This window comes from Zonotrichia albicollis, chromosome 3, assembly GCF_047830755.1.
Source record: "Zonotrichia albicollis isolate bZonAlb1 chromosome 3, bZonAlb1.hap1, whole genome shotgun sequence".
NCBI classification, from domain to species: domain Eukaryota; kingdom Metazoa; phylum Chordata; class Aves; order Passeriformes; family Passerellidae; genus Zonotrichia; species Zonotrichia albicollis.
This window is the reverse complement of record NC_133821.1, coordinates 58,081,844-58,097,895: the sequence shown is the minus strand read 5'-3', so window position 1 is coordinate 58,097,895 and position 16,052 is coordinate 58,081,844. Positions and strand designations below refer to the sequence as shown.

The 16,052-nt window shown below is 37.9% G+C and overlaps 1 protein-coding gene across 10 annotated transcripts in view; it reads right to left on the bottom strand.

Moving 5' to 3' along the window:
- WDR64 (WD repeat domain 64) overlaps positions 1-16,052 on the bottom strand; it is a 73,716-nt gene that overhangs the window by 31,723 nt on the left and 25,941 nt on the right. For all 10 annotated transcript variants that reach the window (XR_012579583.1, XR_012579584.1, XM_074537554.1 and 7 more), the window contains exon 12: positions 12,772-12,911. Coding sequence is in view for 8 of the 10 variants with exons in the window: in XM_074537554.1 (XP_074393655.1) it covers positions 12,772-12,911 (140 nt within the window). In the remaining 2 variants the exon portion in view is untranslated. The remainder of the gene's footprint in view (positions 1-12,771; positions 12,912-16,052) is intronic.

The following is a 16,052-nucleotide window of genomic DNA, read 5'->3' as shown; positions in this document are numbered from 1 at the left end:
TTTCTGTAACATACAGATAAATGCCACTAGTTTACAAATTTGTATTTGAACTGGAGTATGAAATGATGTGCAACAGTACGAAGATGAATTTCAGGGGACACTGGAGAAAGAAATTCCTGAAACCTTTGACTGACAGCAGATGTTGGAACAAATCAGGATCAGAGCACGGTGCAGAAGTATTCTTTTTATGCATATAAAGTTCTTGTGCTCTACATAAGGAAATGCCATTGACCACAGTCAGGGTACCATCCTGTAAGGAGCACTAGATGCATTTAGATGTATTTGTTCTTACCTTCAGGTTCAATGGAAAGCACAGCATTTGCTTTGAACTCTAGAATAATTGTATGTTAGCAGTGCTTTTCATCCTGCCTGATCAAAAGCTGTGTTGAACTTACTGCCATCCCATGTCAACTATTTTTTATACTTCAAGAAATCATGATTCAATTTCTCATTGCCTTTAGTATGGCCTTTAGATCCCACGGCCTTTAGTGTGGTGTATTCCTCTGCAAGATCATTTTACTTTGCTCTCAAAAGTTATTCTGTCATTGCATCTGCCTGCAATTCACCTCATTCAGCTGCCATAACTGGTGAATTGTATGTAGGCATTTGTGCAAGTTATTTTATTAATTCAATTGTACTATTATTATGGCTTCACTTTTAATCGGGATTTTAACACAAAGACCCATGTTGGTACAACATCAACACTCATCAATACTCTGAGTGTTGTGGGCCTTGACAAAAGTCACAACCTGATTTTAAAGGATGTTACAGTGGATCCACCAGAATTGTGAAAAGGAAGAGAAGAAAAGGAATGGATACATCAGTCAGTGTTTAACCACCTTTGGCACCAGAGAGAAATTCATACACAAGTGTTTCAGAATGTTAAGTAGAAGGGAATTTCTCCTTAATATTTTGGGGTTTTTTTCAGGAAAACTCAAAAAGAAAGGACTCTAAAGAACTTTTTACTGAGAATAAATTTTCCCTGAGATAGCACTGAGTCAAAAGAACCATGTCCATCACATTCCTCTGACTGACTTCTGATTACATTTCAGAGTTTACTCAGACATACAATTTCTAAAGCCTACGAAGAGCAAAACAGTCATTGAGAAGCCTTGAAACAGGAAATCCATTTGCATAGGAAAAAATCATGATGCCCTTTATCCAGCTGAACAGTATACCAGCAAAAATTGAAAGAAGGATCGATGATGAGAATTGAGAAAGTTAGGGCAATATCACAGGTGGATCTCCAAGGTCAATTTTGATACACTCACAATAAGAGCATGTAAAACAGGGGTAAGAGCTGAAAATTAAGTAAAAGTAGGTATATGTGGAGATACTACAGTCAGATGAAAATAATAAGTCACTGAACAAAGATAAACTTTCCCATAAGCATTACCCAGATATGTTACAGTGTTAGTGAAATTACACAAAACAAAAATGAAGAAAGACAATTCTAATAGTGTAATGGACTATTCAAGTTCAATTGGTCAAAAAGTGAGACATAGGTTTGATATAATATCAAGGCAATAAAAAAAGATGTTTTTATAGCACAAGAGCATATAAGTAGGAGCTTCCTGTGCTATTTCTTGCTGCTTGTTCAGCTATTAAGGCCAGCAGCATAGTAAGAAAATGCAGTCACTTAAAGTGACAGCAAAAAACCTAGATACATTGCAGCATTCATAAATCTCTTCCCTGCCTTATGGCGGCCTTCTTTTCCCAGCCTGTGGGCAGGGATGAGGAGATTACACAAACATGAGTTCCACATGAGTAACTCCCACACACGGCATCACCAGCGTGGCTGCAAGGCAATATCAGTGCTGCTCATCTGCATCAGCACACAGACTGTGCATGATGAAGCCATGCGTGAAGAGAGGCAACAAAAGGCATGCTTATTTAGAAATTAGCAAGTGGCTAGGGGCAGTTGCCTTAGGAGTGTTGTGTTAATACTAACTTTACTGTCCTACTTATTTATTGAAGAATTTCCCACAGCAGCCTGAGAAATACCAGGAATCCCTGAAAACCTCTGAGAGCATATTCTTGATGGCAAAGTGCTTTTGGACTGTGTCTTCTGAAATGCAAAATACAGACTACATACAAGCAAACAAAACATATTAGGGAGGAGAAGGAATGTGGAAAAAAGGTGCTTCAAATACTATTGGAAACAACCCACTGTTTCAACTTTATAGGGAAAGCTGTGCTGTAATTCCAGCAACATTACTTCTACAATAGTAGCCTACATTAATTAACCAAACTTTGCTTGGTTTAGTTGTCGGCAGAATTGGCTTTGATCCACAGACACACTTTTTTAAGAGTTAGCAGAGCAGGGACACTTGCCTGTGTTCCCACATTGTGACCAGCCTTCTCCACACAGTTGGTATCTGGCACACAGGGGCATTCAAGGAATGCACACTGCATCTCTTTATCTTGGCTGCAACAGCCCCAGAAAACCACTTTATTATCCTCTTCAGGACTGCAATATGGAACAGTTCCCTCTGTTCTCAGGGGCTCTTCTTGTGTCATTCATTTTTCAACCCAATGGCAAAATCACATAGTTACAGATGGAATTTCCACAGACACTGATAAAAAATTTGGAACGAAATCCCCCCAGAATTCAGTGGGACTTCTTGCCACTGAGACCCACTCTGAGCCTTCTGACATCCCCTGAAAAATTTAAATGCCTATATTTGCATAAACTCATAAACATTTTCCACTTGAGCACGACCTTCCTTCACGCCCTAAAACTCAGAACATAGAAAAAAGTCTGAGCAATCTTTTCCATTGGCTCTGAAGCCTTTGTTTTATAAGCATGTAAAACTAGTAACACACCTCTCTTCTATTTTTGTCAATATACTCAAAGACAGATAGAAGACAAAAGATTCATTCTTAACAACTAAAATGTGAAGAGCAGAGGGAAATAGAAAAAATATGAGAAATAAGGCCAGAAAAATTGGTAAATAAATTTTTTACTTGTTCTCAGTACAATAACGTACAGGCTTGGGAACTCTTATCTCTTGCCAGGTTTCTGTGAAGACACTACTGTGGAAACATGCTTTGACTTTGGAAGAAGCAAATCCTGTTCTCCTTTCTGTCTGCAATTAACTGAGATAGATAAGGACTAAAGAAGTTCAGCTTTTGCCCCTCCCCTTCCTCCACCAAAACATAATCCCTTCCAGTTTCTGCTAGTTAAGAATAAGTGGCTTTAAAACACTGTTCTATGGGAAACATCTCAATAACTCTCTAGAGAAAACAGAAACTTTCTTTTAGTCCTTCCAAACTCACATTCTGCTGATACTTTTTGAAAGTTAAAGAATATTTGTTTTTTGAAGAAGTCAACTTTCCTCTGTTTTACAGAATAGTGATACTGAAAGCCTTTAAAAAGACTTATGAAAAAACACTCATGCAGAAAAATCCAAAATCCAACCACTCGTGGGGCAGAAAGAAGTTGTGCTAGCCACAGTATTCATTGTAGGCATAGGCAGGAAGATTGAGGAACAATTGAAGTGGATTTTTTGTTGAAGCATTTAGTTTATCGGCTCCTATTTGCTACCCTGTTCACTTGTTTGAGAGGGTCATTTAAGGCTCCATGGTCTAAATGAAATAATTCACAAATTCATATAGAACGCTGGAGGCCTCAAAGACAAAAATCACCAGGCATGAATGTCAAACTGCAGTTCTGCTTACTGTGTTACCTAAGTTATCTGCAGAGAGTGCCTATATGCGTCTTGTGATCCCTGAAGGTGATCCTGCAAGGTGCTACAACTCCCTGTCACAGTAAGAAGACTTAGGAAAAAATGGATGTCAATGGGATTACTTGTGAGGTTAAGGCAAGGAGGATTTAGTTCTAATCACATTAATGCAATGTGGTGCAGCAGCCAGTACTATATCTACTGCCTTACTGAGATAGCAACTTGACAAAGTACAAAATTATGAGGACTTCAAATCACTTTCTCAGATAATACCATTAATGGGGTAGTATAGAAAATTACTTACTTTTTCCAAACCTGAAGGGCTGCTGGAAAGAAATCAAACTGTTGTATGCAGTAGTGAGTCTAATTACATAGTAATGAGCCTGAAGGATATTTACTGGGTGCTGCTATTGAGAGGGTATAAATGCTCTGCATGTCCTGTCCCTGTACTGTGTGCAGGATGTGCTGACAATAGACATTCCTGAACCCTGCTGCAAAGACAAAATAACACTCAACACTTCTGGAGAACAGCTTCAGTGGATACGTAGATGGTGTGGGGGTCAGAAACAGGAAACTAGAGGTATAGAACAGAGGAGGCTGCCCATGGATAACTGAATCAGAAGAGTTAAAAACCAGTCAGGTTCCTCCTGTCAATCTTCAACCAATCTTAGAATGATTCTCTCACCTTAGACAAAGTTTTTGAAGTAATTTTACTTTTTCATGGAATAACAACAGCTGTGATTGGAAGGGACTTTTGAAGAACACCTTGTCTTATACCATGGTTCATTTAGGCCACATAGAGCAGGGCCATGTCCAAAGGGATTTGAAATATCTCCAAGGACAGAGATTGCACAACCTCTCTGGGGATCCTGCGTCTGTGCTTGGACTCCCTCACAGTAAAGAAATATTTCTTTCTTTGGAAGAAAGAATCTCCTGTTTAAGTATTCATTGTCTTTGTTCTGGTCACTGGGAGTCACTGAAAAGATCCTGATGCCATCTTCTTTACACTCTCCCTTCCAGTATTTATCTACATGAAAGAGATCTCCCTTGAGACTTCTGCAGGGTTTTGTAGTGGTTTTTTGTTTGTTTGTTTGGTTGGTTGGTTGGTTTTTTTGACTATCTAAGGCACAGAGTGATTTGAATATTAGAAAATGGGACAGGAAATTACAGAAAATTGAGTATCTTACATGAAAAGTCTGAAGAATATTCAGTGCTATTGAAGGTTTGTGCAATATAAGAGAAGAATAAAAATTCTTAATATTTGGGAGAAACAAACAAACCAAAGAGAAGAAAGGCACAGCAACAAGAAAACTTTTGTTTCAAAGCTGTAAACAAAAACTGTGTCTGATATAGATGGCCACATAATTTTTGTGAAGGATGACTGGAACAGATTTCCCAAGTGCCTCTTTTTCAAATTATCTAGATTAAATTTAATACTGTTATACAGTACGTTCCAGTAACGCTGTGATTAGCAATGGTTTGACATAAATTAAGCAGTGTGTTTCCAGCCCAGTTGCTCTCATTTTTCAGGAAGACAAATGACTGTAATATAAATATATCCTCATAACAATATCTTGTGCTTTCAAAACTGCTTAGACAGACAGTCACACTAACAGGCACTGATACAATCACCTGCTCAGCTCCAGACTGACAAAGACACTTATGACTTCCCACAGGGATACCGCCCAGTCGATATTAAGCAGATCAGGAGACAGAGGACAGGAGACTGATAACATCAAGGCTTGAGTAAATTTGCAAAAGTCAGAAAATGAAAAAACTAATAACATATCTTTTCCCCCCTTTATCTTCTCTGAAATGCTAAAAATCTACCCTAAGGTTGTGTAAGAGTAAAGCTAACATGTGTACAACAGAGCTACTTTAGGATAGGCAAATTTTAGCAAGGAAATGCCTATGTGGTTGCATCATTAGATTTTAAAGAAATTATGAATGGAATGAAACTCTCCCATGCCTCAGAATGAAGATATGAGAAATTCCTGCTTATTGCACTACTCTCCTGCCATGTGTAAATGTGTGTATTGCTCTTTAGCTACCAAAAATAAAATTACTTTTAAAAAGAAAAAAACCAAAAGAACAGTGATTTCTCTTGTTTAAAACAAGGGGTTTGTGCTTACAAATGATACTGCACAGTGTTTTAAAGACTGGGAATATAGTCCTTATATTAGCCCTATTGATCATCAAACAAAACTTTTAATGAATTGAAGTCTGGAGGCTGAAATGTTGTTCTGACTCACTCAGGTGGTCTAATTCAACCAAACCCATCACTGGAGATATTGAGAGACAATGTCAATGAGACACCTGGTGAAGTAAATTTTGGCTTTCTGACTTCCACTGACAACTCAAGTAGGCAGGACATGAAGTTGTAGCCTCCACTGTTCAAGTTGTGAATCCCCACTCTGCACTGAGAGAGAGTGGCTGTCACTGCTTCACAGCCTTTCAGTACAGGTGCTATTCCACTTGGAATAACTCTTGTCAGTCTGGAATAGCTGGTCAGGTCTGGTCTCTGCCATTAGCCTTAGCTCCTTGTGTCCACAGAGTGTAAGATCATCCTTCAGATAATGAACAGCTTCCTGCCGTATCTCCAGGTTTAATAGCCCCTGTGCCTACAAGTGTTCTTTCCCCCCTTGATGCTTCCTGAATGTATTCAATCAGTTCTGTAATATGAAAAAAATGAAGTAATAAATGCTTCTTGATACAGAATGAAAGTAAGAATAGGCAAACTATAGAGAGACAGGGGCAACGAAGGACTGAGTCACCTGAAGGAGCAGAAAACAATTAACACAGAAGAGATTTCCTATGCAATATTCTTCTATCTGTGCTGAAGCATCAAGTCAGTTTTCCGTTATTTCTTTACCCCACAGACTGTTCTCATGTTACCATATACTCTGTAAAAGCAATTGTTCTGTTTATTGGGCCCCACAAGAAATAAACAACCCAAGCAACTATAGCAATTTCTATTAACTTAGAGTACTGGTAGTGTAGAAAAATGCATTAGTGGCGGATCAAGTACCTTTATACCGGATAATCTTGCCTTGCCTGCTTGAAACATCAAACTGATGTCATAATTCATTGTCTTTCAAGTGTATCTTGAAGCATCTGAGGACGCTGCTTAGCTGAAATTCCAAGTCCAAAACTGGCTTTTTTAAAGGACTTAATGTATTCTACCAGCATTTTTTGTCAATAAAAAAGATGTTGCTTCAGTGCTTGAAGAAGCCATATTATTTTACTTTGCAAAGAAAAGGTGCAAAATAGTTCTAACAGTATAAAATAATCACTCTTTCCTTTTTTTATACATCCCACATGATAAATATCAATGGTATTACAAGCATAAATCTAGAGATAGGCTTTGGCAGTCATCTTAGAAAAAATGTTTCTTGAAAATTGCTTTAGTGGCTTCTTCATAATAATACCAATCAAAGAGTTATATACATTTGCATTTACAGTCATATACATATGTTTTTATTTTTATGCCAATAATCTAATCTATGCCTATAACATGACGACAATTTAGCAAAGAGTCCTTGTATATATGCAAGCCTGAGTCCATATTTTGGTACAATGACACAAGGGATGAGTTAATATCTTCAGAAAAATTTAAAAGTAATTATTTTTTGGAAATATTTTCAACCAAAATGTAAGTCAAGACAGACACACTCTAAGCATAATTGCAATGAATGTAGCTCATGTTGGTCTGTGGTATATAATTTAACATACAATTGTGATCGTGGGAAATCTCAACACAAGATTCAGAGAATGTTCCTATGATTAGAAACACACAGATCAGTATTTCAGATCTTCTTGTAAATTCATGTAACTGAACTGCTGAAGAAAATGACATGCCTGTGGACTACAGCTGTAACTGTACCTATGCAAACTGTTATCTCCAAGGTATTCACAAACTGGAAGATCAGAACAAACTTGTTTCCATGAATATTATACTCCAAAGCAGGTTCAGCAACACAGAAATATGAAAATTCTTGCCGCAGCCCTCCCCTCTTCCTCAATGTCACTGCTATGGAAATATTAATTCATATGACTAAAAGTCATACAGAAATTATATACAATTCAATGCCTCTGCCTAATTCTTATGTTATAAACCCAAAAAACTAAATTGAATTTTTGTCACAGGAGAATTTGAAAATTTTTAATTGCTGCATGACAACTTTTTACTAATAATTAGTCCTATCAAGAAATCCTTATAATTTTGGAGCAAACAAAAAATCAAGAAATCCTTATAATTTTGGAGCAAACAAAATGCTTATGTGCTGGAATAGTTAAAGAAATCTTCATTTTCTTAAATAGAACGATTGTTTGAATTCAAATTCTAAAATAGTTCCTTAATTGTTGTGGCAATTTTTTTGTTATTACTGACTCAGGACAACTTGTTTTCAGTTAGATTAAATATCACAGAGGTTTCTTTAACGCTTTCCAGAAAGCTGTATTGCATATTTCCCAAAACGCCAGAGAGTAAATCAAGAAGTCTCCTCCAAGAAGAAGACAGCACTGCTCAGATGTTTGTTCTGCTCAAAAAAGCAGAACTGATCTGGGGTAGAGTTAATTTTCTTCCCAGTGGCTGGTATGGGGCTGTGTTTTGGATTTGTGCAGAACATAGGCTGATAATATAGAGAGATTTTTGTCATTGCTGAGCTGGGCTTGCACAGAGCCAAGGCCTGCTGAGTGATCTGTACTTTTGGAATCTACCTCACAAAGTTAAGACAGTGATGCCTCTCTTCCCTTCTCCTGGGATCTACTCTCTTTTTCATGCTCTGGTATGTTCAGACTGTTAGAGTTAAGAATCTTCTAAACTAGCTCTTCCACTATAATACAAATTTCCTATGATCTCCATCTTTTTCACTAGTGCTGTGAAACCACAGTTTCAGAATAGTTAACTTTTACTTCTTTGTATAAACCACAATATATATATTTGTGTTCTATAGTATGAAGCTAGGGTTATTAACACTAAATAAATCCCCCAGTACTCTTGCAATAGATCTGTAAGATTTGTGGTATCTTTAAATCGTTCACTGCAGGTTTTGAGCCTTTAATTCAGCCAATACTTCTTTAGATTGCAATGCATTGCTGCAGCACAAATCTGAAACCAAAGCCAAGGTGGATCCCTTACACTGAACTCCATAGTATAAATCAGTTGCATGCAGGCTGCAGAGACATTTTTGTGAGAACATTTCACATTGCACAAAAGTATCTGTACAATGACAAGGAACTTTTCAATACAGTTCAAGAAAAATAGTAATAAGTTTAACATCAGTCTGAATCTTCAAATGTAACAATTATGTAACAAACATAACAACTGCAGATCTTAATTAAAAAAATTACTCCCAACTTTTCACCTTATTTTGCAACTTTAGTTGAAAGTGGCACAATAAAAACCCTTTTATTTTAATATGGATATGGTTTAGGTTAAATTCAATTTTGGGCATGTTTTGAAAAAATGTTAATTTAATTTTCCTAAGCTTTTCCTCTAGTTCTGTTATTTGGTCAAACATTTATTGTAAAATCTATATAAAGAGATTTTGTTTTGATTCAATGCTTCTATGAGATCATTGACATGTCTCTAACTTATTTTCAGTAAAGATATATCGACTGTCCTTATTTTGCTTCTCCTTTGCTTCCTGTATGACAGTCACGGAAAGATGGAAACAAAACATAGAAAACTATTTTGATTTTTTATGCTAGGCAGATTAAAAAGCAAGCTGGTCTTTGTTTTTTAGGTGGAAACAAATTAAATTCTAAAGTATCATTATAAGTTCCCTGACAAGCTGCACACCTTTATATAATTTCTGGTTCTGTGAAACACAAATGTGCCCTTAAGCAGGCTGGAAGAAATTCTGTTATAGCTGACCTCCTTCTGCTATTTAGTATACCATATATCTTCTTTAGAGTGCATGTTTGTGGTACAGGGTGATAAGCACTTTATTTGATAGTCAATATATAGACTCCTCTGTGAGGGATTCTTTCTTTTTTGATATAGTTTTCACTATGACCACACAAATTATCTGACACTTGAAAGTCTAGGAATTTATGTCTATTTCTTTTTAATTTTTTTTTTGAGAAGTGTAATTGTAGCCTTATAACTCACTGCACTATTTAAACACACATGGCTTTTAATTAAAACGAACTTTCATATATTCATTTGCAGCTACAAGTGGTCTTACTGATGTCATTGGCACTACTCAGCTATATTTAGTTAGGATCACATGTCCACATACTTATAGACTTTTAAAATAGATTTTGCTTTCTCATAAATCATCATATTGAATAATAGAAAAGCCCCGAAGGGCCCTCAGAAGATCTTGTACATTTACTGCCCCAGGGGCTTTATTCTCAGGTGCTTTTTCATAAGTATCTTAATGCTCATTCATTCCTCTTAAGTCATGTCTCACATCTTACTTCATTTTTCCTACATGTATAACTTGAGGCTATCTGCCTAAACCCTCCTTAATTCACAGTAATGTATTCCTGTAGCAAAGCTACAGAGGTATCTACAGAACAGACAAGTATAGATATATAGAAATGAGGAAGGGGGAAGGGTTATGGCTCCAGGATTATGTGAAGATGGGAAATTTTGTTAATTTATTTTCAGCTAGTATTAATTTTAGAAATGAGCAGGGTTTTTAAAGAATAAGATTTTAAAAGTGAAAATGAGGTATTTACTGTCACCACAATGAGCAATAGTAAGCAATTATAGAGAGGAGTGGCACAGGCAGGACAAATAGTTCAGCAATATTTCTTACATAACTCAATAAAAATCTGGAAACCTTTGAGACAGAAGGATACCTTAGCAGACTAATTACATTAGGTCCTCATTGATTTATAGGAGCTATTTTCCATAATCATACCTTCAATTTCAATGACCATTCTAAACTCTACTACTGCTCAAGGCCTGCAGCTTTAACCAGTCTGGTATAACTGGTTAATTTAGTACCTATCCTCTCCACTCCATCCTTGTAGATTTTAATAAGGATATTGAATAGTGTTAAATATCGAAAATATTTCATTGGACCACATTGAAAGAGTTCTATAGCCATTCAAAACTACTCCTTCAGGGACTTCTCTCTTATGTTTGCACATACAGTTTTTATTATCTCCTGACAAGTCTCATTTTGACAAATCATATAAATAACCAACACAAGGATTCCACCAATCACTTCTCGTATACCCATCTCTTACCAGTAGAGTCTTGCAATATTTGGTGGAACAAGTGCTATTATTGATTTTATTAGCATTCCTGTTTATGGTCATTGCTTTGGAACAGTAAGCCTTGTAAAAGACACTGGTTAGAAAGAGATCAATAGTTGAACATGATATATAGAGTCACCAGAAAAACACCACCTATGGATTTAGGAGGCTGGGAGGAAGAGAGAAGTGCAAAAGAACTGTAGGAAATTTTTGCAGGTGATCACTACTGAATGAAGCACTTAATTACAGGTTCTGTTTTAAATCTGCCAGTTGCTAAAGTAATACAGAAATTATCAGAATTAATATCTACTATTGTAAGCATTCTTTTGTCACATTTGTGAAGATAATATGTCAAATAGCACTCTAGTCTTGTTTCTCAACATAAAATATTTTGGAAATTTTAAGCTAAGCCTTTTTATTAAAATAAATAAAGTGATAACTAATTACTATCAGAAGTACTTACTCAAAACCAGATTCCTACTTCAATTTATAACATTGATTTCACAGAGTCATTTAGGTTGGAAAGACCTCCAAGATCACCAAGTCCAGCCTCTGAGCAAGCACTGCCTTGTCAATCAGATCGTGGCATTAAGTGACATGTCCAGTTGTTTCTTACCACTTCCAGTGATGGTGATTCCACCACCTCCTGGGGCAACCCATTCCAATGTTTACCAACCCTTTCTGTGGATAATTCTTCCTGATATTAAACCTAAACCTCCCCTGGCACAGTGTAAGGCCACTTCCCCTTGTCCTATTTCTAGTTGCCTGGAAGAAGAGGCTGACTGATCCCCACCTGACTACAGCATCCTTTCAGGCACCAGTAGAGAGTGATAAGGTTTCCCCTCAGCCTCCTTTTTATTCCAGGCTAAACGCCCCCAGCACTCTCAGCTGCTCCTCATAGGACTTGCACTCCAGACCCTTCACCAGCACCACTGCCCTTCTCTGGACATGCTCCAACACCTCAATGCCCTTCCTAAAGTGAGGGGCCCAACACTGAACACAGGATTTGAGGTGTGGCCTCACCAGTGCTGAGTACAGGGGGACAATCACTACCCTAGTCTTGCTGATCCATGTCAGGATGCCACTGGCCTTCTTGGCCACGTCAGCACATTCCCAGCTCGAGTTCAGCCACTGTTGACCAGTAACCCCAGGTCCTTTTGTGCTGGGCAGTTTTCAGCCACTCTTTCCCAAGCATGTAATGCCGCCTGGGTTTGTTGTGACTGAAGTGCAGGACCTGACACTTGGTCTTATTGAACCTCATACTGCTGGCCTTGGTCCATAATCCAGCCTCTTCAGACCCCTCTGCAGAGCCCTCCTCCCCTCCAGCAGATCAACGCTCCCCCGACTTGGTGATGTCTGTGAATTTACTAAGGGTGCACTTGGTGCCCTCATCCTGACCATCAATAGGGATATTGAACAGGTCTAGACCCAACACTAAACCCTGGGGTCACCTCTAGAGACTGGTCCCCAACGGGATGTGGCACTGTTCACCACCACTCTCTGGGCCTGGCCATACAACCAGTTCTTAACGCAGCAAAGGTGCACTGTGCAAGCTGTAGGCTGACAGCTTTTCCAGGAGAATGCCATGGGAGACAGTCCCAAAGACTTTGCTGAAGTCCAGGCAGACAACAACCACAGCCTTACCCTCAGGTGGGTCACCTGCTCATAAATGGAGACCAGGTTAGTCAGGGAGGATGTGCCTTTCCTAAACCTGTGCTGGCTGGGCCTAATCCCTTTGCTCTCCTGTATATGTGTGATTGCTCCAGATCTTCTGTTTCATAACTTTGTGGGGCACTGAGGTTAGGCTGACAGGCCTTCTCTGGATCCTTCTTCCAGCCCTGCTTCCTTGAGGTTCAGAAAAGTGTTTTACCTTTGCACAGGAGAGGCTGATGACATGTTGATCTTTCTCATTTGTCACAATTTCCACAATACCATGTTTGTGTCCAAATAGCTTCCCTGTAGGACTAAAATTAACAACAGGATTCCACAAACGAAGGATTCTGTCATTACCTGAAAGAAAATAAATTAATATATAGTCAGAAAGACTGAATAGTAACTTGTATTAAAAATAAGATTTGTAATTGAGAAAGCTTAGTGTTCATAAGTCCATCCTTTCAGTTGGGTAGACTACTCCCACATAAGGATGTGAATTTTTCATTCTAAGGGCTGGATTGCAGCTGATGTTTCACTGCTTAACCACAAACACATATTAAAAATGCACAACTGATTGGCTTTTCAATGCCATTTTATTTTGCTAAAGGAATGGCAGGGACAGTGAATGAGACTATGTGGACTAGTCCCAGAGGAGCAGACTACTTTAACAAAAATACAACAGGACAAAAAGGAATAATTTCCTTTATGAATGAAGGTGAACATCCAGAAAGAAGTGGGCATGAAATTTGAGGGCAGACAGAAAAAAGTGACCGCTGATGATTGAGTTTGTAGTAAAGTAAACAAGAATTAGGTATTTAAGACTTATTTGTGTGTTCAGATCTTGAATTTGCCTACAATTTAAGGAATAATCTTTGATTGTGTTATAGGTGAATGCTTGGTACTATTTTCTAATAGTTTCCATAAATATTTCAAAACACAAGGATGTTGAAAATGTATTTTAACTTTCAATTCCTGCCAAATATTGCAATTGTATGAATTGTATGCATCTAGCTGAATAGTTTATTTTGACACACAATAAATTAAACAGCCACATTTTGTCTAAACTTCTGCTTGAGTTCCACTTTTCTCTCAGCTGAAATTGAAGAGCAAAAAGCAAAAAAACCCATAGACTAGGAAGTATATGTCCCAAGAGAACCAGCTCAATTATGTTAAGCGCTCAGCTCAATTATGTTAATAATCTTCCTTAAGCTTGTTCAACCTACTGTCATTAGTCAGTCCCTCAATTTCTCTCTACAGAAATCTATTCCTTCCCTTCTTAATGCAGCAAGATGTGATTTGTTTAGGGGCACCTCATCTCCCTTCTCCTCCATTCAACAATATTGTTCTCTCAGTTAAATTGATTCTGCTGTTTATGTGGCTTCTTTGTAAATGAGAGAGGCTCACTGAAGGAATGATCTACTCTTAAAATAGCTACAACAGAAAGCCATTTTGATTTATGCCAGCTCATTTCACAAGTGTGACTGAGAATTCAACTATGCAAACAGCTGTACCAGCACAATGGAGGGACAACTTCTGCAAAGGAAAGGAAGGCCAGGAGTAGGTACCTGACTGTCTCGCAACTTCAAGGATAAGTAATTCTTTTTTAGGCAAAACTACCCTAGGCAATCTGTATTTGCTGTAAGCATGGCAGGAAGTAGCCTAAATAGGTTATAACTGCACAAATGGTTTATGAAGTCCTTTTGGATGGGGAAACTTCAGAATGTGGCCAACATCCCTGCTCACTTCTTTCAAACTCTTGTGTCAGGCTGTCCCAGACATGTCCTGCAAACCAGCAGAACCCTTGTGACCAGGTCAGGGTTTAGGGTGATACAAGTCCATGGGAGTAAAACTCAGTTTTCAGACCTCCCATGAAGAAGTACATGAAATACAGTTGACAGAAGCCTCCAGTGAGACTGGTGAGATTGGTTTTAATATCAGAGGGAACAGACATTGCTTCAACAATACACCCCTTACCAGCCCCAGATAGGAACTGTCATGTCTTAAGACAATGGAGAACTGAGAAGAAGCTGTTGACAATATCTGATCAACTTGACTACCTGCTGACTGCACTTTTGAGGAACAGAACCTTTCTCAGTCATCCTAACAGCTCTGTTCTTTATATTCCTGAAGTGACAGCAGTGATTGAAGAGGAAGATAGTTCCCTTTAATTCTGGCAGAGTTTCTTAAAAGAGTAGAATCACTAATACATGTAATTTACTTCAGATATTAACAGGAAGATAAGCGACATTTGGGAAGAAAACCCTTCCCTACACTAAAAAATACTGTTTGCTTTTTATGTAAAAATAGTGGATTCATTTTACTGATATGGAGATAATGGAAGATTTTATTATAGTTGATGTGCTCTCTGCTCTCTTTCTGGACTAATGCCAGATTGGCCCTAAGATTCACTGCTACCCTGGAACATTTCCCCTCCCCATGCTCCAAATATGCCTCCAGGATTCAGAATCCTGACACAGAAAGTCTGGGTACCAAGCACATTCAAGAAAAGCTTGAAGAAGATGATCTATTCAACAGCAATTTTAAAAGATTTTGTGAAATCAGTGATTTGAATCAAAACAGATTCAGTATGGTCCTTTTCACGATAAACAATTATAAAACCAGATGTTTAGGGTTTTTTTTGGGGAAGTTAGATTCTACAACCAAAGCTCTATTCTAGCTAGATGTTATGGACTCAAATACTTTCTTTGAAAATGCAAAGCTTTGTCTGTCTCTCTTGCTGACACAGTTTTGCAATTTGTGTGGTATTACAAGCCTGCTGAGATGTCTGCCTTCCAGTGGTGTTGAAACCCACTTGAGAACAATAATACATTTGCATGGAGAAATACTAGGCTTAGCCTGGCATCCTCAAAAGACAGTAAAAAAAATATACCTCCTGATTTCTTTCTAGGCTGCTACGCCCACACAGAAAACTCCTTACTCTTTAAAAGAACTTGTCTTTCCTTCAAATATGTCTTATGAATTATCTTGCCTTATAATGTCTGCAAAACCTCTTCAGAACAGTCAGACACCTGGGGAACTAGTTTGTCATACTGACAAATGTCTGTTTTAGTTTTTTTTCTTTGTGCTTCCTTGTCCGTCTTTGTATGCTCTTCTTAAATTTAGATGGCATCATAGAAAAGAGTTTGCTACGCTTCTGACAGCTAATTCTAGAGGACTTCTGGTGATTTCTATCACTGGGATTCCTGGGAATTCCTGAAAATGTGCTTCCCTTGTTCCTGGAACTCACAAAGGAAACTGAACAAGCACAGAGTAGCTCCTTTTATCAGTCCTAATCTGTTATTGTTAGATTTAGAAATTACTAATAGTTTTTCTTCTGGTTCATTGCTCGCAGGAAAACAGCCCAACTTGAAGAACTAATAGAGTTAGAAGTTGATGTATCATTTAAAACTGATCATCTCCTGCTTTTATATGCATTCCTGATTTGATTTTAACTGCAGTCATTCCCTGAAGTGATGATTAAGACATAGCTGGAATTGA